The sequence below is a fragment of the Corythoichthys intestinalis genome, chromosome 22, assembly GCF_030265065.1.
Source record: "Corythoichthys intestinalis isolate RoL2023-P3 chromosome 22, ASM3026506v1, whole genome shotgun sequence".
Taxonomy (NCBI): Eukaryota; Metazoa; Chordata; class Actinopteri; order Syngnathiformes; family Syngnathidae; genus Corythoichthys; species Corythoichthys intestinalis.
In genome coordinates, this window is record NC_080416.1 from 18,510,491 (window position 1) to 18,538,387 (window position 27,897).

The 27,897-nt window shown below is 38.9% G+C and overlaps 1 protein-coding gene across 3 annotated transcripts in view; it reads left to right on the top strand.

Annotated features, from left to right (window-relative positions):
* Positions 1 to 27,897, top strand: part of adcy2b (adenylate cyclase 2b (brain)) — a 122,112-nt gene that overhangs the window by 83,216 nt on the left and 10,999 nt on the right. Inside the window, exons 14-20 of one of the 3 annotated variants that reach the window (XR_009061871.1) lie at positions 1,977 to 2,074; positions 2,674 to 2,758; positions 8,863 to 9,003; positions 9,379 to 9,519; positions 12,612 to 12,796; positions 18,590 to 18,674; positions 27,733 to 27,877. Coding sequence is in view for 2 of the 3 variants with exons in the window: in XM_057827897.1 (XP_057683880.1) it covers positions 1,977 to 2,074; positions 2,674 to 2,758; positions 8,863 to 9,003; positions 9,379 to 9,519; positions 12,612 to 12,796; positions 18,590 to 18,674; positions 27,716 to 27,877 (897 nt within the window). In the remaining variant the exon portion in view is untranslated. Of the gene's footprint in view, positions 1 to 1,976; positions 2,075 to 2,673; positions 2,759 to 8,862; positions 9,004 to 9,378; positions 9,520 to 12,611; positions 12,797 to 18,589; positions 18,675 to 27,715; positions 27,878 to 27,897 lie in introns of all 3 variants that reach the window. The other 2 variants (XM_057827897.1, XM_057827898.1) reach the window with 2 other exon arrangements.

Below are 27,897 nucleotides of genomic sequence, written 5' to 3' on the forward strand. Positions count from 1 at the left end.
AGCTGCTCACTTACACACAATGAGTTGCCACAGCAACTGTTTAACAAGTTAAACAATGAATGACGCATGCAGCGCTTTGAAGTTTCGGCCTCCATGCGTCTCTAACAAGATCAAACCTTAACGTCTGTCAATCATCGTTAACTTTAATAAGCAACTCCAGTGCACTGCCTGACCAAGAAAACCACAGGAACGAGAGTGAGACTACGTGATTGGATCGGGACCGCTCATCTGCATTCCGATGGACTGAGGGCGCGAAGTAGCGACCCAGATAACAAAATATAACTGGAGCAGACATGGGATAGATGCACTGCAAATTTCGACCCAACTTCGTAAAACGGATCCGCCCCAGTGTCTTTTTGAACAATGGCCCAAATTCAGTTAAGAGTCACTTGCCGGATCAGCAACCAGTTTTGGGCCAGAACTGGTCCAAAATAGCAGACACGACATTAATGTATGGCCTGGATATGGCATACATGTTAGCCAATCTGGGACAGATTTGTATCAAAACCGTTTTCAGTATTAAATTTGGAGTCCATTTTGTCCATACTGTAATTAAGCTTGAGAACGATAAACCGATACGACCGGATATCCGGTTTTACAGGTGAGAGATACAGCTGTATCAATAGTAAACGTTACTTACCATTCGACAGTAATTAACCATTAAATATTCATTGAACCGATAGTAGAGATAGAATTCGGCTATCGCGAGCACAAGAATCGGCTTCGAATGCCTAGTTCAATCCAAGCCTTATTTTTTTTCTAATAAAAAAATAAAACATAACATTGGTATGAAATGTTGTTGTTTAATTTTGCTATTAAAAATGTGGTCTTTTATATATTTTTAAAATACTGTACGAACACACACAAGAAATTTTTACTATCGTATCGTTTTCACTCTGTATCGAACCGTATCGTTCTTAAACTGTATCGAATCGTATCGAATCGCCCGGCCTAAAAAATGTATCGTTTTTCAATCGAATCGTAACCTGTGCATCTAGATACATATCGAATCGGCTTCATGCCAGAGGTTCCCAACCCTAACTGTAATGTGTTTATATTGCAAATTTGTTAATTAAAAGCAATAATGACACTTTTTTCATGCCATTTATTATCGCTAACATATTAATGCAACATACAACATAACAATATAACATTGTTTTGTCACAAAATATTTTAATTGGAACAAGCAACTCAACATTAAAGATGACCCATTTTTAGACTGTAAACAACATATTGTATTTGTTAAAGTTCCGGGGTAACGGGGGACCTAATTCATTGATGATGAGAGGTAGTGTTAGTGTCCAAAGAATCTGGTGGGCAGTTTAGTGAAAGGGCAGGCAGGCAGGCGTTTTTGCCAGGCAAGCAGTACAGGATCTAGGGGGGGAAAACACACAAATTAGCTCAGTATCAGGATTACAAGATTCTTTGTTAGCTGAAAGTCACATACCTGTAGGTGAGTTGTTGATATGGTGATGATGTGAGGCCAAGGACCGGTTTAAGTAAGCTGCTGATGATGATCAGCGGCACCTGGTCCCCGACTCACCCATCTGTACAATCAAGGCGACAATTACGGCAAAACTGTCATAGTGCTGATCCGGGCCGCATCTGGCGCACTGACGTCAAGCGGGTGTGATTGCTATGCGGATCTGGCGAGCTGAATCCGGCACGCCTGCTATTGGGGGTAGGGATCACAGTAGTTTCTTTCTCTTTTATTATTTTCTATTTGATTGCAATATGTTAATTTTATCACAAAGTGTTGTCGATTTTCAATTAAAAACAATTACCACAATAACTGTGGCATGAGCAGATCAATTGTATTTTAATTCATTTCAATTGATTCGCTACACGAGCAAATTGAGTTACGAGGACGAATGAATCGACGCCAAGCTACATTTACGTGGTGTAACCCTGAGGGCAAGCATAATTACCTTGGCAGATGTAATTTAATCATTTATAATCTCCTCTTCTCTCAACAGTACAGATCTACAACCTTACCTGCGTTCAAGTACTACGTCACGTGCGCCTGCCTCATATTCTCCTGCATATTCATCGTGCAAGTCCTCGTCTTGCCCAAGTGAGTTCACTCGCCCGATCTTCGCGCCGAAGACATCATCAGCGTCGCCCCCAGCTCAAGCTGCGGCATCAGATTGATGTTAGAAAAGCTATTTGACGCCAGTCGACTCATTAAAGAGGCCTGGGGGTGGGGCGCAGTTGGCAGGATGTTAAAATACAGACGGGGATGAAATGACGCTGTGCTGCTGCTGATTATAGATCAGGTAAATCAAAGTGTGGTGGCGAGGAGAGCGAGCGTCGCGAATTTACTGCCTGGGCGGGCCAAAAGGGTAATTTGGCGTCTGAACGGCTATTGATTTTTTAATTCCACCTTTTTCTCTGTCCTTTTTCTTGACCTTTGCTCCCAACGGAGCACGCCGTGACATCATCGACTTTATGTTAGGCTTCCTTAAATCAGACCCGCTGATGCATTTGAGAAACTCTATTACAGAAACAAATAGATCCCATGTACAATCTGATAAATGCTTGATGAATAGTTTGCTGGGCAGAATACATTACAAAACCTAATTACATTTATTCGTTGTCGTGTGCGCATGACCTCACAATTCAACACATTTTCTAAATGCTCTAATTGCTTCCGTGAATGTGTGTGTGTCGTAGAACTGCAGTGCTGGGGATATCCTTCGGCCTGGCCTTCTTGCTATTGGCTGTCATCCTGGGTCTTTGCTTTGCTGGTCACGTTCTGGTGGGTATGCATGCATTTATCAGGACAACATACCTGAGACATACTTAAATGGAGGAGCTTATGGATATCGCCGCTAGCGCTCTCAGTCAAAATAGATTGGACATCTATCACTGTCAATGGCAGCAAATACGTTGACTGCCCAGTCAGTGATATTTCAGTTCAGTGTAGTAAAATGAAACAAGATGGTTCACTTTGTCAGGCTCGGCTCATGATGACAGCAGGATCAGTGTATTTTTCAAGCACTATAGCACAAGTCGTAATAATAATGCAAGTGCAATCATTATACTTTATGACCTGACCTAGCTGTCAGTTTCTCCATTCGCCGGTTATCTTAGCTCAAGTCACTTTTATTTCCCAACGACACGTCTGGAATGGTTTATGAACACGCAACTCCCCCCCTCCCCCCCCCCCCCCTTAAGACTTCATCTCTCTCCTAGTTTTCTCCCTGAAGAGCCAATATTCGAACTGCAAGTGGGTCGCCACTACTCAACCACTGGTTATCAATAACCTTGACGTCTGACCCAGATGTCACTTAGAAAGGGATCGTTTTTAATGGGTTTTCAAAAGTCATTAATTCAGCGCATTTCTCAGTAAAAGCTGTGAAGCTGTGGAAATTGGAAATCTTTTGTCTGCTATTCAAGAGGGACAATGACGCCTTGCTGTTGTAACACATGCATGAATGTTGCTTGGCATTGACTTGATGGTGCCTTCATCGATGTGAAAATCACCCCATTCTAACGCAGGGGTGTCACTACTGGGGCACTGGCGAGCATGCAAAATTACAGCAGGGCCGAGAACGAAAATTGGTATTTGCCATGTGGCAAAATGGATTTTGCCGTGTGGCATTCGTGGCAAAATGGATTTTGCCATGTTGCAGTTTTTTTTGCCATGTGGCAAAATGGATTTTGCCATGCGGCATTTGTGGCAAAATGGATTTTGCCATGCGGCATTTGTGGCAAAATGGATTTTGCCATGTGGCATTTTTTTGCCATGTGACAAAATGGATATTGCCATGTGGCATTCGTGGCAAAATGGATTTTGCCATGTGGCAGTTTTTTTGCCATATGGCAAAACTGATTTTGCCATGTACATTTTTTGCCATGTGGCAAAATGGATTTTGACATGTCATTTTTTTTGCCATTTGGCTTTTTTTTTTGCCATGTGGTAAAATGAATATTGCCGTGTGGCATTTGTGCCAAAAAGGATTTTGCCATGTGGCAGTTTTTTTGTGCATGTGGCAAAATGGATTTTGCCATGTGGCATTTGTGGCAAAATGGATTTTGCCATGTGGCAGTTTTTTGCTATGTGGCAAAATGGATTTTGCCATGTGGCAGTATTTTGCTATGTGGCAAAATGGATTTTGCCATGTGGCAGTATTTTGCCATGTGGCAAAATGGATTTTGCCATGTGGCAGTTTTTTGCCATGTGGCAAAATTGATTTTGACATGTCATTTTTTTTGCCATGTGGCGTTTTTTTTGCCATGTGGCAAAAAAGATATTGCCGTGTGGCATTTTTGCAAAAAATTTTTGCCATGTGGCCGTTTTTTGCCATGTGGCAAAATTGATATTGCCATGTACATTTTTTTGCCATGTGGCAAAATGGATTTTGACGTGTCATTTTTTTCGCCATGTGGCAAAATGGATTTTGACATTTCATTTTTTTTTTTTGCCATGTGGCAAAATGAATATTGCCGTGTGGCATTTGTGACAAAATGGATTTTGCCATGTGGCAGGTTTTTTTGCCATTTGGAAAAATCTGCCATCTGGCAGTGTTTTGTCATGTGGCAAAATTGATTATGCGATGTACATTTTTTTGCCATGTGGCAAAATGGATTTTGACATATTGTTTTGCCATGTGGCTTTTTTTTTTTTTGCCATGTGGCAAAATGGATTTTGCCGTGTGGCATTTTATTTGCCATGTGGCAAAATTGATATAGCTAAAAATGTGTTTTTCTGCCATTTAAAATTAATAGAAAATTTGGACGTTCATAACTGTCAATGGCATAGCCTTACTTGGGTGCCAGTTTACTGTCAATGCGATGTAATGGTAAGTGTATAGTAAAAAATCACAGCCACATGTTTTTCTGCCATTTAAAATGAATGGAAAAGTTTGACGTGCATAGCTGTCAATGGCATGGAAGTGCATGTCCTGCAAAAATGCCATATACTTCAAAAAATGCCATATACTCCTCCAAAAAATTGACACAAACCAAAATCCATTTTGCGACATACCAAAAAACAGGCCATTTGTCAAAATACATTTTGCCAAATGGCAAACAAAAATGCCACATGCAAAGTCCATTTTGCCACGTGGCAAAAAAATAATCCCACATGGCAAAATCAATTTTGCCTCGTGGCAAAAAATGCCACATTGCAAAAAATAATGCCACATGGCAAAATCAATTTTGCCACATGGCAAATACCACTTTTGGTTCTCGTCGTCTCACCAAAATTATTCTTAACACATACAGTATCTATCATAAAAAGTCAGAAGTACCGCTTTAAACTATACCGTATATAACCTAACCAGAATAGAGTACATGTTTCTGTAAGAGAAAAAGTGAAGTTTTTTGTTTTTTCGGCCAACGGTATTCAAAATCAAAATTTGGACATCCCTTGTTGATAGTCAATTCACTTCTGCTCATGCTCATCAACTTCCATCTCTCCTTGACCTCTTCCTGCACTCTGCTGCTGTACTTTGTTTAGATAGAAATTGGGATATATCACTGTAACTGGCATGCAATTTATCAGTGTTTCTCAACTACTTGGTTGTGACATAAAAGTAGTTTATGTTGCTTAGGTGGGTTACCTAGCTTACCTCCCTCACTATTCTTTGCTGATTTATCCTTTCTGCGAACGCTTACCTCCATCACACTTTCTTTGCTGATTTATCCTTGCTGCGAGCAAATAACTTTGTAATATCCATTTGCAAGAGTAATGCTGTTTGAGTCAAATCGAAATAAAAAATGATACATCTTGTTAGAGATTAAAGGGACTGCAGTAACAAATAGAATTATTGTAAAACCGCTGGAAATTATGATGAGCACACATACAAAATTTCTACAGGTTAGAGCTCAAGATAGGCAATTAATTTATAGAGATTGTATTCATTTTGGTCATGTAAACAAATAGCAATACATAGCATCAGTATTGATACAGTTCAAATACGACATATGTTATTAACACAGTATGAGCTCTTGAGTTAGAGCCTCTCACTCAGATCACATTTAATTGTCATTGTAGTCTTAGTTAGCTACAGTAAAAGACGGCAGCTAATCTGCTACTTCAATTTGCGACCACAGTAGTTTACCGCGGTAAATTGCCTGATAGGTAAAGAGTAAAGTTGAACCAGTTAAATTCCCAATTCATGGGAATAGGCGAACAAACAAACGTCAACACAGAGGTAAAATTGAACATAAAGGATGGGCAGTATATCTGGCATTACTAACCTGTAAAGGTGGGAAGATGCAATTTGCACCGTCAACTGTATGATTGGCACACCCGCCGTAATATTGATGCTGCATTAACGCGTTGTTGGAGTAATCGAAAAAAAATGATTCTCCATTACATGGTGTTTATAAAAAGCGCCAAACAGTCACTCAACTTGAGATGTCTCATTGGAGCATTAAGATAGGCTACTCTCCTTTGTAACAATCATGTATGTATCCCACATTACGACTTTACAACACATTAGAACGATTTTCCAACTTGGGAAGTCATATTTCCCGACACACATGAACACAGCCTATCTCCCGAAGGTGCTTCGCAGATGTGTCCACTCATATGCCTATCACAGCCAAAGTTACATGCATAAATTACCATATTAAGGAGACATGTGCAGATTGTGTACATGGAGTGAATAGTGTCATATGACAATATTAAATAGGCACATTCTGTAGATTATGCTATGCAGACTTAAGACTCCGCAATAACACTTTACCATAAGGGTCTCTTAATTAACATTAGTTCATGCATTTTTAGACAATAACTAATGTTTAAGTAACATTACAATAATTAATATGATTGCTTATCTAACATTTATTAATATATTAATTAATATGAGTTAATGCATTAGTTAATGCATAACCAGACAGTTAAGGGACACATGTGCAACAGTTTACAATAAGGGTCCAAAAAGCATTCAGTAATGGTTAATAAAAGTTAAGTGGTGGGCAACTTAAACATTTATAATTTCTTAGTTAAGAGACACATGTGCTACACTTTACAATAAGGGTCCAAAAAACATTCAGTAATGGTTAATTCAGGTTAAGTAATACTAATGAGGTACGTTCACATGAAATAATATCATACTTAAGATTAGGTTAGCAGCACCCAAGGAATCACAGAGCAATGTTTCTCATTTTAAAATAACATAATCACTTATTAGTACCAGTATACATTAATAACTATTTATTAATGCACTAATGTATATGTGCATTAATGTTAAGTAATGTATTATATATATTACAACCAGTTCAGGGTGTCCCCTGCCTACTGCCCGTAGTTAGCTCCTCCGCAACCCTCGTGAGGAAAAGCGGCATGGAAAATGAACGAATGAATGAATATAACCTACCTTAAGTATGGTATTAGTTCGCGAGACCGTACCTCTTAAGTATTACTTAACCTTAATTAACCATTACTGAATGTTTTTTGGACCCCTGTTGTAAAGTGTAGCACACGTATCCCTTAACTAAGAAATTATAAATGCTTAAGTCCCCCCCCCCAACCTTTATTAACCATTACTGAATGCTTTTTGGACCCTTATTGTTAAGTGTAGCACATGTGTCCCTTAACTAAGAAATTATGAATGCTTAAGTTCCCCCTCCCTTAACCTTTATTAACCATTACTGAATGCTTTTCAGCAGGGCCGAAAACCAAGTGTTTTTTTGCCATATGGCTTTTTTTTTTTTTTTTGCCATGTGGCATTTTTTTTGCCATGTGCCAAAAAATGTTTGCCATGTGGCATTCTTTTCTTTTTTTTACCATGTGGCAAAACTTTTTGCCGTGTGGCATTTTTTTTGCCGTGTGGCATACATTTTTTTGCCATGTGGCAGACATTTTTTTTGCCATGTGGCATTTTTGCAATGTGGCAAAACATTTTTGCCATGTGGCAAAAAAAATTTTTTCCATATGGCATTTTTCCCCATTCTACCAAACGAACAAATGGTCCCCCAAAAATGCCATACACCCCCCCCCCACAAAACCAAAATGCATTTTGCCACATACCCCAAAAAAATGCCACTTGACAAAATCCATTTTGCCACATGGCAAATTGCCACATCGCCAAAAAAAATGCCACATGGCAAAAACATTTTGCCACATGGCAAAACATTTTTGCCACATGGCAAAACATTTTTGCCACATGGCAAAACATTTTTGCCACATGTCAAAAAAAAAAAAAATTGCCACATGGCAAAAAATTTTTGCCACATGGCAAATACCACTTTTGGTTCTCGCTGTCTCTCATGCTTTTTGGACTCTTATTGTAAAGTGTAGCACATGTGTCCCTTAACTAAGAAATTAAAAATGCTTAAGTTAACAAACCCTAACCCTAAACCCTAACCCGATATAAGCCATTATAATTATTTTTTTAATTTAACCAAACTATTAGTTACTGTCTCGTTATGCATTAACTAATGCATTAACTCATGTTAATTAATATATTAATAAATGTTAGATAAGCAATTATATTAATTCTTGTAATGCTACTTAAAAATTAGTTATTGTCTTAAAATCCATTAACTAAGGCATTAACTCATGTTAATTAATATATTCATAAATGTTAGATGAGGGATTAAATGAAATATTGTCATGTTACTTAAACATGAGTTATTGGCTAAATATGCATTAACTAATGTTAATTAAGGGACCCTGATTGTAAAGTGTTACCGACTCCGCAATTTTTATTTATTTTTTTTTTACCGGTGAAATTTATACTGGGGCACTTGCCCCAGTGAAATATGTCTGGCGATGCCCATGTTCCAAGAATACAAACACTCCCGCTTTTGCGCTTACAAAAATCAGTATGGTCCTTTTCCTCTTTGGCCCCGTCACATGACATTTAAGATTTGCTTCATTTTCTATATATTTTTATTTGTTTTCAGCAAGGCCAAAAGGGATCGGTGTGCTCTTTCCCCTGGTTGAACACTTCCTCCCGCATCATCGTCACCAACAATCCCTGGTTACGATTGGTCCTCACCATGACGACCACCGCCCTCATCCTGGTGATGGCCGTCTTCAACATGGTGAGAATGGCGAACGCACAGAAACTTGTCAACAGCTGCGTTAGCGTGCTTCACGGTGTTCGTCATCACATTACCCATGTAATTGCCGTCGCGAATTAGCACGCTGTGTGATAACGTGTGACGGCCACGAGTGCTTTGTTCTCCAATCACGTGTCATAACCTAAACACCATTAAGTTCCATATGCGTGTTTGCCAGACGCGTTTGCTCAGTTGTGTCTCATTGCAATATAAGATAGTATGAACGAGCAAAGGTGTTTGGGAAAAAAATACAGTAAAACTTTAATGACATCAAATCAAATGATTGTAATCATGTGCTTCACAATATGACACTTTCTCTTGTTGTTAGTATCTGTGTTTTTTCTACTACTTTTGTAGTTCTTTGTGGATGAGCGTGGAAGATCCATGCAGGAAGTCTCCCCTGAAGCGATTGTTACCGGTCCCCCGCTGAATCTAACCAATGGCACCATGCCAGATTTGCAGGCTCAATCCACGAGAGAAAGCCGATTTTATCTACCAGTAAGTATTCCCCGAAAAGCCGCAGAAGGATCTCAGCTGACTTTAGTCGTGTTCTTTTAGATCAATTTTTGCATACATTTTACACCAAGCATCACACCCAAAAATACTCGTTCATCAAGCCACCTATGTACCATCATTTTGAATATCAATAATGCACTTAAATATACAAAATCATTTTTAAAAACTACTTAACTTACTTCCACGCCAGGCTTTTCAGTGGTATGAAAAAGTATCTGAACCTTTTGAAATTTCTCACATTTCTGCATAAAATCATCATCAAATTTGATCTGCTCTTTGTCAAAACCATACAGATGAAAAAACAGTGTCTGCTTTAACTAAAACCACCCAAACATTTATTGGTTTTCATATTTTAATGAGGATAGTATGCAAACAATGACAGAAGGGGGGAAAAATAAGTAAGTGAACCATCACATTTAATATTTTGTGCCCCTAGCCCCCCTTGGAGCAATAAATTCAACCAGACGCTTCCTGTAGCTGCAGATCAGTCTGGCTCATCGATCAGGACTAATCTTGGCCCATTCTTCTCTACAAAACTTCTACAGTTCAGTCAGATTCCTGGGAATGTCTGACATGAATTGCTGTAATTAGGTCATGCCACAGCATCTCAATGGGGTTCAAGTCCAGACTTTGGCTACTCCAGAACGTGTATTTTGTACTTCTGAAACCATTCTGAAGTTGATTTACTTCTGTGTTTTGGATCATTGTCTTGTTGCAGCATCCATCCTCTTTTTAGCTTTAACTGTCTGACCAACTTTTGAATTCATTCTTCCATTAATGATTGCAAGTTGTCCAGGCCCTGAGGCAGCAAAACAGCCCCAAATCATGATGCTCCTTCTATCATTTTTCACGGTGAAGATGAGGTGGTGATGTTGGTGAGCTGTTCCATTTTCCTCCACACATGGCATTGTGTGTTACTCCCAAACAATTCTACTTTGGTTTAATCAGTCCACAAAATATTTTTCCAAAACTTCTGTGGAGTGCCCAAGTGCCTTTTTGCTGACATTAAATGAGAAACAAAGTTTTTTTTTTTAGGCATCAGTGGCTTCCGTCGTGGAGTCCTCCCATAAACACCATTCTTGGCCATAGTTTTACATATATTCGATGTGTGCACAGAGATATTGGACTGTCCCAGTAATTTCTGTAAGTCTTTAGCAGGCACTCTAGGGTTCTTCTCTCTGGGTATTCTGCGCTGAACTCTTTGGTGGACGACCACTCCTTGGGAGAGAAGCAACAGTGCCAAACTCTCTCCATTTATAGACAACTTCTCTGGCTGTCAATTGATGAACATCCAGACTTTTAGAGATGGTTTCGTATCCTTTCCCAGCATTATACAAATCAACAATCCTTGATCGCAGGTCTCTTAAGACAGCTGTTTTGACTGAGCCATGATGCAAGTCAGACAATGCTTCTCATTAAGACATTGCTTGCCGGGTGTGTGTTTTATAGTGCCCAGGGCAGCTTTAAACCACTAATCAGTGATTAGGCACACCCCTGACTTAACATGTTTGGTAAAAATTTGTTTCAATTTCTCTTTAAGGGGCCGTTTACATGGTGACTCTCTGAGAATACGAACAATTTCAAATCTGCATTTGCATTTGCGTCTCCATTTGAACAATGTCGCAATTCAGCATGAAAATGATGTAGTATTCATGCCAAGCCCTAGGGGGCAGTGCAGATTTACCGGCTGACAGAGAATGATGCACTTTGACCCCACCAAGCTCCCTCAGCCCGGAAAAAAATACGCCCGCCCATTCAAAGCGATGTCATTTTTCTTTTGTTCAAAAAGGCACAAAAATTGAAACGTTCAACATATTTAATTTTAAAATATTATTAAAACAGTAAATTAAAGCTGACATTCCGCCATATTTGCTGTTTGTAATGTTTAGTAGCAGTGCTGCGCACGCCCAATGTGATGTGTACGAGTGCTGACGTTAACAGCGCGGTCTCGCGCGGCAGGAGCCTTTGATATGCATGCCGAGGAAGCCCCCCTCAACCCCCCGCAATCGGATTCTTTCACTTTGGAGGCAGGATTCAGAATTGTTCGTTTTCGCCTTCTGTCTTCGCCGGCACCATTTGCACGCGAGGCGAGTCCACAACTCAGTCATTGCGTCTTTGTGTGGCAGAATCGCCATGTAAACTGCCCCTAAGACATTTCTTACCGGGTGTGTGTTTTATAGCGCCCAGGGCAGCTTTAAACCACTAATCAGTGATTGGGCACACCCCTGACTTAACATGTTTGGTAAAAATTTGTTTCAATTGCTCTTTAAGTCTCCTTAGGCAGAGGGTTCACTTATTTTTCCCCCTTCTGTCATTGTTTGCATGATACCCTCATTAGAATATGAAAACCTATAGATGTTTGGGTGGTTTTAGCTAAAGCAGACACTGTGTTTTCATCTGTGTGATTTTGACAAAAGATCAGATCACATTTGATGGTGATTTTATGCAGAAATGTGAGAAATTCCAAAAGGTTCAAAAACTTTTTCACAGCACTGTGTAAATAGTAATCAGTGTTGTGGTTGTCAGTAAAAGTAAAAGAACACATGGAAAATGCTCATTTTTCACTGCCAATTAATGTCATCCAAAGAGTTAATAATGATTCAATTAAACTGTATTACACGTTTAAGTTACTTTTACTCAAACGATTGCTGCTAAGCCTCCCAATTCAAATGGTTTGGATGTCTTATCACAGTCAATGGGAGCCATTAACTCCTCACCCCAGTGATTCTCGTCATTACCGTCCCGCCCCCCTAACCCCCATATATCTCACATGCAGTGGGAATTCCTATAGATCAAAAGCTTTCCAATCTGTGATTCATTGTTAATGTGCACACAAGAGATCTAGCCCAAGCAGCACATAATGACTATTTACCACATTCTTGAATGTCACATAAAGTAGGCTTCCTCTGTATGAATGTCAACAGGGATTGTGAGGGTAAAAACTTCCTTTAATGAGTTCTACAGAGGATCGGGCTAATTGAAGGTTGTAAGATTTAATCATAAGAGTACCTGTTTGTCTTCTAGTTAAATCTGTCAAGGAACAAATGCACAATATGTATCTCAACCCTCCATAGTACTTCATATACTGCTGTATTCTTGGCCTGGTGTCGTGCTCGGTGTTCCTGAGAGTCAACTATGAGCTGAAGATGGTGGTGATGCTGGTCGCCTTGGTGATCTACAACATCATCATTCTCCAGACGCATGCTCCGCTGCTAGACGGCTTCAGCAAAGCGCTTTATCCCACCGAAGCTCTGGACAGGTACTCCTCAAAGTCGAGAAAGTCACTTTTGATTGACAGGTGGAATTGTCACTGCTGAGACGGATAATGAATACTCTTCCGTCCTCACCTGAACTTTCTATTTTGTGGTTTATACCTTGGCTGTATATGGAAATAATGTGAATAACAAGCAGGAATTTACATCTCGCATTTACATAAACAATGTTCCCCAGCATACTACTGATTGGCTGCTTGTGGATTCACCTCTTTGTCTACTGGAACTTGTGAAATCTGTTTGGGGGTAATCAGAGGTGCTTTAAATGGTGGCAGTGGAGTCACTTTTTAATTTGAGTTTGACTGTGATCGGTTAATTCTAAATTAACATTTTTTTTACCCCCTGAAGAAAGATTTCATTTTATAGATCAGGGGTCGGGAAACCTTTTGAGAGAGCCAAAACACCCAATATATTTTAAAATATGATTCCACGAGACCATCAGGTGACTTGAAGTTTCGCTCTTCCCTTAATTTAGCCAAATTTCAAAATTGTCCTATATGCATGTGTGATACATCATTGGAAAGCTTAAAATCTCAATTTTCTGGGGGAAGAAAAATTTTGAACAGGAGGGCATTTTCAAAAAAATAATTTTTTTTTAAACGACAAAACCGTAACTGGAGGTGAGAGCGTGCGAGAACATAATTAAACACCCCATGATTTTAACGAGATATTATCGCGTACTTACCTCTTTTCGATCCAAAACTCCATGTAGCATGTATCACCGAGTGTCAAGACACAGCTGAGAATGGCCATAGCCGGATTTTTGGGGAATTTTTTGGGGGTGAAACTTGGTAATATAACAAGGGTCACGATGCAAAAATCGCATAAATCAAGGAGTGGTCAAGATTTCCATTTTCATATATTTACCCTTTTAAACTTTTTTTCAATTTTTCTTTTTGTGGATCAATTATTTATCATCTAACATATCGGAGAAAATGCGACCGTAACAAAAAAAAACAATTAAGCGATAGTTATGAGGTAGATATCCGTGACTTTTTTTGCAGACACCATTTTTTTCATTCTGACGTAATTTGTTCAAAAGTTTCAAATATGCGAGTGAATTATTTTTTCTAAAGTAGTTTTTTTTTTTTTTTAAACGAAATATTAGACATCATTTATTGATTCTAAGCTAAAAATGAGACATTTTGAATAATAAATATAATTAATTACCTTTGTTTTCTGGCTAGTTCCGCGACATCTGTAAACGGGGGTTTCCAGGGTAAAACAGACATATTAAAATAGTTCGGGGGCTTAATGCGGCATGAATCTACTATGGCAGCATATAGACATATTGTTTTATCAAACACAACAGTTCTTTTGGCTTAAAAATACAGTTACTTTTAACCCAGTAACAAGAAAAATACAATTAAGCAATAGTAATGAGGTAGATATCTGCAGAGCCGGCCCAGGCCATTTGGGGCCCCTAAGCAAAATAATGCCAAGGGACCCATATTTTTTGCCCACCATTTCGTCACAGTGTACTGTGAAACCCATACGTCCATATTTTATATATTAATCAGATTTTGTTACACTGCATACTTCAAACTTCTCTCCCCAAATGATTGTCAGTACTTACAGTAGATAGCACCAAACCTTTTTCAAAAAGAGGAAAAGAAAGAAGTTAAGAAAGAACTTTTATTTTTTAAGCTTGAAATTAAGTATCAAAACTCTCAAAAGTCAACTAAAGCAAACTGTAGTAAACAAAATAAAATATAAATTAAACAAATGCCAGATTGGGGACCCCCTAGTGTTCAGTGGCCCTAAGCAGCTGCATAGTCTGCGTAAAGGATGGGCCGGCCCTGGATATCTGTGATTTATTTACAGACACTATTTTTTTCATTGTGACGTAATTTGTTTAAAATATGCGAGTGAATAATTTTTTAAAGGCTTTTTTTTTTTTTTTCACTAGATATTAGACATCAATTAATGATTCTAAGCTAAAAATGAGAGACATTTCGAATAATAAATTTAATGACTTACCTTCTTTTTATCGCTGGGTACAAACAAAAGCAGTTGTGCGACGTCTGTAAGCTGGGGTCTCCAGAGTAAAACAGACAAATCAAAAAAAGCTTGGGGCCTTAATGCACCATGAATCTGCTATGGCAGCATATAGATATATTGTTCTATCAAACACAACAGTTCTTTTGGCCGAAAATACAGCAGTTTATTTTAAATAGGGGTGCAAGAGCAGAAACTGCTTTTTCAGCCTTGTCTGTGTTTTCCGCCATATATATTTATATTTACATATTCAGTTGCCAGCTTGTCCAAGTCGGCTTTGTGATCACAGTTTTTTTTTTTTTTTTTTTTTCCGTGAGCGCATTTGAACGCATCATGCGGGAGCAAGATGAGGGCACGCTCGGCTTTTATGAGCAGTCGCCCAGTTGTGATTGAAATAAATCTTTCAAAAACAACAACAGAAGCCTCACATCGTTACTTGGTATGTTACAATTGGTGCGCACTCACCACTTGTAAAATAACAAATAGAATCATTGTGTGGCACTGCATATATTTCCTGCAAGTGGAAATCGCAACCAGGGAAATTGTAAATAACAGTGGCTGAGACAGCTGCTCCGAGAGGCTCCACCTATTTGATGAGTCTCACTCTCCTGGAAGTGGCAACAATTTTGACAGGCGAAAAGGTCTTGGAAGTTCAACTGATTGCGCACCTCTATGACTTGAGGTATCACCCAGTTCACGTTCGTGGTTTATATTTCCCCTAGGCATTTTTATATACTCCAGATCGCTCGGCATTGAGTTGGGCGGGGCAAAATCCGCTGCTGGATGAGCGGAGACTTAAGGCGCAAGACCAGCTCTGTACTAAGGCCCATCTCCTTGCAATTCGTTACGGGAGGAACAACTATTGGCACTAAAATGAAGGATATGGAATATATAAATACATAAAATGTGTGAATGGACCATCAGTTCCACATTTAAAATTACGGGTTGGCGGAGAGCCAGATGCACTCATCAAAAGAGCCAGATATGACTTGCGAGACATAGGTTCCCGACCTCTGTTATAGAGGAGTTCTTCAAGTTTATGGTGGTCCGTTGCAATCTTGGTGCCAAAGAACTTTGTGGGAGTGGGCTCAGGAACTTCATGTAATCCTTGTGAAATTTTGATGAGATCTAGGTCTTAAGAAACCTATGTTGAAATGACTTTAAAGGGTGTCAATTTCAAAAGGACAAAATATTTTTCGGGACACAATTACTATAGATTTATCTTTGTCATGTACAGTCCCTGACAAAAGTCTTGTCGCTTATCCATTTTGTAGAAATAATTGCTAATAACCTGAATTTTAATTATTCAATTGGTTTCAGAAATGGCTCATATGAAAGCTAAGACCCTCCCAAATGATGTTGAATGTACAAAACTATATTTGTTTCACTGAAAAAAGATTTCACTTAATGAAGACATAAACGTCAAATTTTGGCAAGACGAAAGTTTTGTCGCCTACAGAAAGCAGTGTGAAAATTGAACAAAAAATGGACTTCAAATAAAAAAATATGTTACACAACATAAGCGAATTAAGTAGTGGTGCTGTGAGATCCAAATTGAATATTTTGTATGACTTCCATGGGCTTCGGCAAGGATTCATACAATTTACTGATGAAGTCATCAGGAACATCAAAGAAAGCAGTCTTACATTCCTCCCAGAGTTTATCAACATTCTTGGGTTTCGTCTTCCATGCTTCCTCTTTCATCCTGTTCATGTCTGGTGACTGGGCTGGCCAGTCCTGGAGGATGATCTTCTTTCCCTTGAGGCAGAGATTGAAGTATGCGATGGAGCACCATGCTGCTGCAGAATTTGTCACTTTATATGGTTAGGAATGTAGGAGGCAGCAAATGGTAATGATGTAACCACCAAACTACACTGTTTTCTGAGTGAATCTTGGATCCATGCGAGCTCCAGTAGGTCTCCTGCAATATTTGTGGCGACTGTGGTGTAATTCAATGGAAGATTAATCTGAAAAATCCACCTTTTGCCACTTTTCCAGCGTCCATCCTTTTGACAGGCTGTGGGCCTTGGCAAATGCCACACGCTTTTTTTAATTGTTTGCACCCTGAGAGATAAATAGTCTGAAATATCAACAAATCTTAGCTGCCTCTTACATTCCTAAACATAAAAAGGGACAAATTCTGCAGCAGGATGGTGCTCCATCGCATACTTCAATCTCTACCTCAAAGTTCCTCAAGGCAGGGAGTTCAAGATCCTCCAGGACTGGCCAGCCCAGTCACCGGACATGAACATCATTGAGCATGTTTGGGGTAGGAAAGAGAAAGAGGAAGCATGGAAGACGAAACCCAAAAATGTTGTCTGGGAGGCATGCAAGACTGCTTTCTTTGATGTTCCTGATGACCAGTGTTGTTAATAACGGCGTTAAAATATAACGGCGTTACTAACGGCGTTATTTTTTTCAGTAGAGAGTAATCTAATGAATTACTTTTCTCATCTTGGCAACGCCGTTACCGTTACTGAGGCGGGAAAGGCGTGCGTTACTATGCGTTACTAAGTTAGTTGAATAAAAAAAAGTCAGAGAGACGGACTCACGGAGATGAGAGAGCAGAGCAGGAGTGGGGAAGACGCCGTTGCAAACGCGATGCTAGGTGGCTCCAATAATACCTGACTGTAGCCTACAAACTACGCCCACGTGATACGGTAGATATCACATATTATAAAACTACATGCAAATGTGAGACACGGCTGCATTGGCAACATGTTTTAAGGACTACATGCGTTAGTAAACAGCCGCCATCTTAAAGCAGTAGACCTCTCAGGAAGGCTCTGTTGTAGAGATCCTTCCTAGCGAACCTACTTTTTTTTTTTTTTTTTTATCTAAAATGGTCCTAAATCGGCAAAATCTTGACTTAAATCTACAGAAGGGAACTAATGCAATAGCGGGAGAAATTTTAACAACTTTAACGGTTGATTCACAACTTTAAATGACTTCCACACATAGCAAAGATTACTATCTAGTCAACACAATACCCTTGTGTCTAGTTAAGTGGAGGGTAAAGAATTGGGCTAGGGCCAATTGTCCTAAAAACCCTTTAAACTTCACATTGTGTGACCTTTTTTTTTTTTTTTTTGAGAAAAAAAACAAAACATGAAAATTATCACTAGTTACTTTGCCAAGTAACTAATTACTCTTAAATTCAGGTAATTGAGTTACTAACGCAATTACTTTTTGGGAGAAGTAATTTGTAACTGTAATTAATTACTTTTTTCAAGTAAAATTAACAACACTGCTGATGACTTCATCAATAAATTGTATGAATCCTTGCTGAAGCCCATGGAAGTCATACAAAATATTCAATTTGGATCTCACAGCACCACTACTTAATTCGTTTGTTATGTAACATATTTTTGTATTTGAAGTACGTTTTTTGTTCAATTTTCACACTACTTTCTGTAGGCGACAAAACTTTTGTCTTGCCAAAATTTGACCTTTATGACTTCATTAAAGAAAAATCTTTTTTTCAGTGAAACAAATATATTTTTGTACATTCAACATCATTTGGGAGGGTCTTAGCTTTCATATGAGCCATTTCTGAAACCAATTGAATAATCAAAAGTCAGGTTATTAGCAATTGTTTCTACAAAATGGATAAGTGGTTAGACTTTTGTCAGGGACTGTAGATGGAAAGGATTTGCATATAATTGTGCTGTTTTTTGTTTGATCTTCATTCGACAAACCATCACAACTTATTTTTTTATTTATTTTATCGATTCACATTTTGTATGAATTAATTTTGCCTCTATTCTCTTCTTGCTGGCTAGACCAGGAATCCTTAAGGACCTTAAAACCATGGGTTCTGTGTCCCTGTTCATCTTCTTCATCACATTGCTGGTGTTGGCCAGACAGGTCAGTAATAGTTTTAAGTAGTGCTGCAACGATTAATCAATTAACTCCAGTTATTCGATAAGAAAAAAGCTTCTAATCAAATTTTGCTGCTTCGAGGAGTCATTTAATTAAAGTGGCGTTGTAATGGTTTGTTTTGAAAGTGTTTGCATTTAGTTTTATTGAGTTGGGTGGATATACTGCCCTATAGTGGCAACAGTGAACATGATAAACGCAACTAACACGGCTGGATCCAGGTGCTCCCTGTTAAGACCAACATATGTTTGTATGTTTTAATTTAAGCTAATATGATTGTAATTTAGTTCAGCGGTATATTTAGTAATTTTTTGGGAATATGAACGATTTGTTTAGAATATTGGGAAAAAATCGTTAGCATTTTATAGCATTTAAGCTAGCGGACTTTTGCTATGCAAGTTAGCGAATTGTTCCTATGTTGTACTTCGATCCTCATTTATTATTTTTTTGTACTGTTTGAGGCTAACCTCAGATATTTTATTTTTGAAAGTGAAATTCTGCATAGTTTGATAAAACACTCAGGAATTTTATTTTGTATTTCCATTTAAAAATGGAAAGATTTGAAAGTGCAATCCTAGCAAGCTTTTGTGTAACATCTCCTAAAATTTAGTCTGCAACGTATTAAATTTTCCATATCTGATTACTCTATTATTCGAAATAACTAGTTGATAGATTAATCAACAGCAGCGCTAGTTTTAAGCTTCAGCCCATTTGACAAGGTTCAGGTTGTAGCCAAAGTAGCTATCCTAACTAATTAAAAGTTGAAGATTAAAGAGTTTGGTTCAGCAATGGATTGATATAACAGTGTTCGCCAATTTCATCTGAGCCAGGGAGCACATATTACATGAATATTATATTTCTAGCACAGCATCTGAGTTGCCTGTATGACCCGCTTTCTCCACCTCCCCCCCGTTTTTACCGTTATTGAGTGAGATATAAAAAGCTCAGCTGACACACATTTTCAGGGGAATATTTTATCTTTATTTCGGGGGTGGCATCCATCAGCACTGACCCCAGAGCAGATGTTCTCCATAGGAGAGCAAACCTCAAAGTGTCAAGAGTGCCAAGAAGGCGTCCACTCTCTCCGGAGAGCCACAGTTGGTTCAGACAGCTCGGCACGTCCTCATTTTGGGTCGCTGTCAACAGATGGGCGGAGGACATTATGTCTTGAAAACTAAATGTGCAGGGTGACTGTCCTAAATTTCGTTTTGTCCTACCTGCATGCTTTTTGAACCATTGCCACTAAAATAAAAACGACTACTTTTTTTTTTTTAATTCTTCAACAAAATCGCTTTTACAAAAGAAGTTTCAGAAAATAAAAAGCTATTTGATTGAAAAAAAAATTAATAAGTAATTTTAAGTATTGGTTTTTTTTGTTTGTTTGTTTGTGTTTTTAACCTGTCCTGTTCAGCTATTTAACACGGAGAATGGAAGTCTAAGTGTCGGGTTGGTCTGATCGATCGGGTCTGATCACGTCATTTTCAAAGTATCGGAATCAGCAAAAAAATATCGGCCATGCCTTTTTTTAATATATATATATATATATATATTAATTAAATCGTTTTCTAATTGTATTTAACGTTACAGACATAATATGTTACACTCATCTAGAGTCTTTAATTTAGGCTTAAGGTAGGGTTATCAAATTTATCCCGATAACGGCGGTAATTAATGTTTTTAAAAATGTATCACGTTAAATATTTAACGCAATTAATGCATGCGTTGCACGACTCACTCACGCATTGTCGCGCTTAATCTGTAATGGCGCCGTTTTACCCATTTAGAGAGATAAAAGGCAGCGTAAAATGAGTAGAGTGAATTTTGGCAGCCTTTGGAACCTTTTTTTAATAGGCTAAAGCCTTACAATCCCTCTCCCTACGATTAGAAATATCATGGGAAGCAATGTTGGGAATCAAGGTAGCAATTAATCTTATTCTTAACACCTTATGTTATTTCCCAACGCAGAGATATATCAATTGATAGCACTATGCAGAGTCATGGTTCCACTTCCCATCATGCATTTGGGTTGAATGGCTGCAGTATCATTTACTGAAAGCTCAACAAATACACTAGATGGCAATATTTAGTCACAATATAGAAAGTCACAAGTCTTTCTATCCCTGGATCCCTCTCACAGAAAGAATGTTAATAATGTAAATGCCATCTTGAGGATTTATTGTCATAATAAACAAATACAGTGCTTATGTACTGTATGTTGAATGTATATAATCATCCGAGTTTTATTCATTTTTTTTCTTAATGCATTGCCAAAATGTATATGATTGGGAAAAATTATCGGGAATGATTGGAATTGAATCGGGAGCAAAAAAAAAGCAATCGGATCGGGAAATATCGGGATCGGCAGATACTCAAACTAAAACGATCGGGATCGGATCGGGAGCAAAAAAACATGATCGGAACAACCCTAGTTTTAATGTTTCACATTGAGAGTATGACATACTCCCATTGTGATCATTCAACATACCTCATTTCATGTGACAAAGCAGTGAACAGGAAGGAGTTATGAGGGAACAGAAAAAAAAGAAACACAAGAAAAGAGAAAGAAAAAGCAACAAGAAACACATTGAACGTCTGCACTAACTAATAATATCTTGGTGCTATCGTCAGCTAGATGTATTTCTGGTTGACACCATGTGGACGGGCCTGTTGACCAGGGAAAGAAGGGGGGGGGGACTATAAGCTAAGTGATTGGGAGGGGTAGAGTGTACACAAATCAGCACTGTGATCTAGAACTCAGTAATCGTGTGAATCCCTTGTGAGTGTCAGCTCGTTGGCAACCGACCCTACGCCGACCCACTGCCAATCCCGGCACTAGGACCCCCACCCGAGCGCGACCAATCACAACCAGCCGCAAGCCCAACCAAACACTTGATCGTGATAGTAGTGGTGTTACTGGTGGGAATTACAAACCGTTCTAAATAGCACTAAGTCACTCAACAAAACATTTTGTGAGAAAATAAAAATTAATTCAGCAAAAGCTTGATATTGGAAAACTGAACTTATGGTATGAGGTTTAATTCCCTCTTGGAAAAGATTTGAAAAAATACACATGGTAAATAACAGTGGAATTAAACAAAAAAAGATTAATCTCTTTTTTCTTTTTTAAATAAAAACCTACCATTTACACAGGGGTGTGTTGACTTTTTCTTTATCAGCACAGTAGTATTGGAGTTAAAATGTAAATGCCATTTGAATAGAAAAGATCAATTTATGAGTTTGGATTCATTTCTGTGTATCCTCTAGATAGTTCATATTTTTACTTTTCATAAAGTGATGTGCAGAAAGTAGATGAGCTGAATACAAAATAAACTCCTGTCTGCTGTCTGGCACTCGAACACAGCCCACGTAATTCTGGATGTTATGCACACAAAAAAAATCAATATGGACTCGCCGAGTCATGCATAAACCGATCGTGTATATTATGGACGCAGCACATCCATTTTAATCGGCAACTTAAGATATTTGCAATGCAAAACTCTAGCGTCAGCTCAAATGAGCCCTTTTCAATCCATTTAGAGCAAAATTTGTTCACCACCGTGTTCGCGTCTTTCCAAACTGCATCTAAAATGAGCACGTTTTCCCCCATCTACTGGCCCACTTTTTTTCCCTCCCCATAGAGAAGACACATGCTGTATGTTGATATAGATAGATCTCAGTGTTTCAAATTCTCCATGTCTGATAAATTGGCAGCATACTCGAATTACACTGGGAAAAAAAGCTGCACTGTTCACATATATCATGTCAAACGTTGCCAACACACACACATACTGCGGAGGCTGGCCCGCAGGTAGCCCGAAGCTCCCGGACATGCGAGCGCAGTGACTGTCTCAATACAAACTTGCACTCCAGGGAGGTTTTGACCCGGGAGGTGACGCCTGCTGATGTACAAATGTAGTTGAAACTCCCTCAAGCGATAAAGATGTAGAAATATTGGCTTGTCTTTTATGCAAAATAGTCCCACTTGCTGTTTTTTGCAGCAATGACAGCAGAGTTTATGCATCATTTCTTACCGGAAGGTTCAATTACTATAAATACATACTTTACGACTCTCTTGAGATTGACTCGCCTAAGCCTATCTTGGCAATATTAACTTATTCACTCTTATTGACGCCGATAGACATTTACTGCCGTCAATGCAGCCAGTGTGCTTATATTGTCCCCAAACAATATTGTTTTGGGTAGCAATTATAATTTTAGTCATAGTTTTGGACAAAAATACTTAAAAATACGTAATATTTTAGTCGTTTGTAAATTTGAAAAGTTTTATTCCATAAATAAATAAAAGGTTTCCAACAATTTCTAATAAACATTGACAGACGAGCACATAATTGTAGAGTCTACAAGGGCATCACCATTTTCGTGATGATAATACATACTGAGCAGGAAAGCAGTGCATTATTTTCAATTGCCGTTATTTTCACACTATAAGGCGCACCTGACTATAGACCCCAATCACCAACGTCACACAATCACGTGATCGCTGTATTGTGCCGCCATATTGTCCGTCATTGTGTGTCCGTATTGTCAATGATCATAGTTTCTAAAGGTGGATTCACTTACAAATTATGGAAGCCCCGGTGCTTTCAGACGCTGTAAACTCATTGGATGAGTTGCATAAAAGCCGTTATTTAGAAAAGCTTCAGTCGATCCAGTGGCCAGATCCATATTTGATGCCCAAACTGATGTTTCCTCCCGTCCCGTGCGTTGTGAGACCACAAAATTTCCAATCATACTCCAGTTTATGTCACGATGAGGAGTCGGGTACCCAAAATCGGCACCGGCTCGAATATAAACCGACATTTGGTCAGCTGAGCGTCACCATTGTCACGATTGTAAAATGAAACTTGATCGACAACGGGCCGGTGCGTGCCGAAAAATAGCTGCCCCGCGTGAAATGTCCCCCCTGACGGGAGCGCTTATTTATAACGCTTTATTGACGTGAAAACATCAAATGTTTTCATGGACGCATTACAGTAATGGATTTACGACTGTAAGATCAGTTTTAAATAATTAAATTACACAAAATATTAGCACTGTATTTTGGTAACAAATCGTGGACTGGGCCACATAACCATCTTTGAACAGAAATGTATTAGTCTACAGGTTTTCACGACCATATCCCAATGACAATTACACAGGTATGACATTTATTAGTTCAAGCAGAGTAAAATAATATATATTCATGGTACAAGAAAGTCGTTTCCGTGTGAGCGCTCTCGTCAGGGGGGACATTTCACGCAGGGCGGCTATTTTTCGGCACAGCACCTGTTGTTGCGCTCACCTTCTTGCTGCGCGACCGTGGCGACGAGCTTCGTAGTCTCCGTCTGATGATGTCGGCGATCGTGTTGGCATCATATTGATTGTCTGACAGCGGTCGACACAAACGCATCATGGAGCGAGACCGTGCTGCTTTTAGAGATTAGCCCTTTTAACAATGGCCACACAGTAACTACTAAAATGACCGTTTGTCTTTGTTACTCCAACCAACCGCCACACATCCCTTCACTATTTTGATTAATCAATGTTCACGATTGTCAGGAAGGTTTTTGGGTTCGTTTACTAGGCGGTGATTCCTTAGACAAGCAGAAAAACACGCAGTAATAGGAGGAATGTACGTAGCGGTAATATGTAAACACGATGAGCTGACGGACAATATGGTGGCACCATTCAGGGGGGCGGAGTTGTGATGTCACATGATTGGGGTCTATAAGCAGCCGTCACCAAATTTGACACGAAAACGACATTTGTTCATAGATAAGCTGCACTGGACTATAAATCGCAGATGTCCTCACTGTATGATGGGATATTTACACCAAAAGATATTAACTGGCAACACTTTATTTGACAGCACATCATACGACTGTCATAAAGGCAAATTTACTTATATAGCACAATTCAACACAAGGCAATTCAAAGTGCTTTACATTACATGAAGATCTTAAAAATCACATTAAATCAATAGAACGTAAAAACAAAGACAATCGAAACAGGAAATAAAATTATACATAAAAATCGCATTTAATCACGAAAAAAAAAATACACCTACTACAAATAATAATTGAAATCAGCAATGGAGATAAAGCACAAGAGGAATAGAAAGTAGGGTTGTTCCGATCATGTTTTTTTGCTCCCGATCGTTTTAGTTTGAGTATCTGCCGATCCCGATATTTCCCGATCCGATTGCTTTTTTTTGCTCCCGAGTCAATTCCAATCATTCCCGATAATTTTTCCCGATCATATACATTTTGGCAATGCATTAAGAAAAAAATGAATAAAACTCGGACGAATATATACATTCAACATACAGTACATACAGTAAGTACTGTATTTGTTTATTATGACAATAAATCCTCAAGATGGCATTTACATTATTAACATTCTTTCTGTGAGAGGGATCCACGGATAGAAAGACTTGTGACTTTGTATATTGTGACTAAATATTGCCATCTAGTGTATTTGTTGAGCTTTCAGTAAATGATACTGAAGGCCATGCCCAATGCATGATGGGAAGTGGAACCATGACAAATGAAACCACGACTGTGCGTAGTGCTACCAATTCATATATCTTCTCTGGGATGAGATATAATTTAAGGTGTTAAGATTAAGATCAATTGCTACCTTGCTTCCCGACATTGCTTTCCCATGAAAGTTCTAATCGTAGGGACAGGGATTGTAAGGCCTTAGCCAATTAAAATAAGGCTCCAAAGGCTGCCAAAATTCACTCTACTCATTTTACGCTGCCTTTTAGCTCTCTATATAGGCAAAACGGCGCCATTTCAGATGGAGCGCGACAATGCGTAAGTGGGTCGTGCAGCGCATGCATTAATTGCGTTAAATATTTTAACGTGTTACATTTTTTAAAAAATAATTTCCGCTGTTAATGGGATAAATTTGATAACCCTACCTTAAGCCTAAGCTAAAGACTCTGGATAAGTGTAACATATTATGTTTGTAACGTTAAATACAATTAGAAAACGATTTAATACAAAAAAAAATATACATATATATATATACATATTTAAAAAAGGCATGGCCGCTATTTTTTTGCCGATTCCGATACTTTGAAAATGACGTGATCGGACCCAATCGATCAGGATGCTGATCGACATCTCTAATAGAAAGCATATCGATTGAAACATATAGAAAGTTATGGATATGCTGTGCTAAACAGAAGCATTTCTAGCCCTGATTTAAAGGTGCTAACAGTTTGAGCATACGTCAGACCTTCAGGCAACTTGTTCCAGAGGTGAGGAGCATAATAACTAAATGCTGCCTCACCCTGCTTGGTTCTTGTTCTTGGAACATACAGGAGACCGGTTCCAGAAGACCTTAGGGGTCTCGCTGTTTCATAGGAATCTAACAAATCAAGCATGTATTTTGGTCGAAGGCCATTAAGTGTTTTGTAGACGAGCAGTAGTATTTTATAGTCTATCCTTTGACTCAATGGAAGCCAGTGTAACGATTTCAAAACCGGTGTAATGTGGTCCAGTTTCCTTGTATTTGTGAGGACTCTGGCTGCAGCATTTTGTACTAGCTGCAGCTTCCTGACTGATTTTTTATCAAGACCTGTAAATATACCATTGCAATAGTCCAATCTGCTGAAAATGAATGCATGTATAAGTTTTTCCATGTCTTGTTGAGTCAGAAGCCCCTTAATTCTGGCTATATTTTTTAGGTATTAATTAGCAGATTTAGTGACGGCCTTTAGATGGCTATCAAATTTTAGGTCTGAGTCAATAATTACGCCAAGATTTCTGACTTGATTTGTAGCTGTAAGTGACATTGAGCGCTTATCTTTGACCTTTCCTTTTTTGGCCCGAAAATGATCGCTTCTGTCTTCTCCACATTTAACTGGATGAAATTCTGGCACATCCATTCATTGATTTGATGAATGCATTTACTCAGGGAAACTAAGGGACTATAATCATTTGGGGACACAGAAATGTAGAGTTGTGTGTCATCTCCATAGGTGTGATAGGAGATGTCATACTGCTTAATAATCTGAGCTAGGGGAAGCATATAGATGTTAAATAAGAGTGGTCCAAGAATTGACCCTTGAGGGACTCCACAAGTGAATTTGGTTTGTTCTGACTAATGGTTTCCGATTGACACAAAGAAATCCCTATCATGTAAAGAAGATGTGAACCACTGAAGGACAGTGTCAGTAAGCCCTACCCACTGTTCCAATCTGCTGAGTAGTATGTTGCAACCAACATACTACTCAGTATAAGACCGAATGAACCACCTTGAAGCTTTGAACCAATTGGCTGCAAAGCTTCATTTGGCCATCACTGCTCTCTTGGGGTAGACAGTCAACCTCTGCTGCCACCTGACGTCAACACTGTTGTTGTCCAACATGACTCCTAGCATGCATTGCAGCGCTAAATAAATAAATAACATCCTGAACCAAATTCCTGTTCTGTGCTATTTTTTTCTTCAGTTACTGTTCCAGTTGTTTCATTAATTGCTAGTTATGGTATTTTGTAACACTTTATTTGACATTGGCGCCACAAGACTGTCATTAGATCATCATAATTATGACATGTGTTGTTTTTTTTTGTTTTTTTAAAAGGCAAGTCTGAAGCCTGGAGAGGTAGGACACCGATGAGTAAGCAAGGGTGTAAGGCGGGGCGGGTGGGAGTCGCAGCACGTCACATGAGTGACACAACGAAACACTGCTACGCTGCTTGCTAACTACACATACGATAAGAAAACGGTTACACATTGTGAACTTACAACAGAAACTATGGCGCATTTTTATCTGTCATCATGTTTTAATCTCCTAAGACACATTTTTAGCTCATTATCGTCACGTCATCGTCATGAAAAAAATGTTCGTCGACGAAATAGTTTCGTTATCGTCATTGTTGACGAAAACAACACTGTTTCCAACATGGTTCAAAAATAATTCAGCCCGTTGCCAGAGGTCTATTTACCCAACTTATGTTGTTGTATGGTGATCCATAGCAATGACGCAGGTGTCTCTACTCTGTGTCCTCCTGTAACAGAATGAATATTACTGTAGGTTGGACTTCCTGTGGAGGGACAAATTCAAGCGGGAGTGTGAGGAAATTGAGACCATGGAGAACCTAAACCGAGTCTTACTGGAGAATGTCCTGCCTGCCCACGTGGCTGAACACTTCCTCGGACGCAACTGGTGGAAGAATGAGGTCAGGTCACAATCTACATT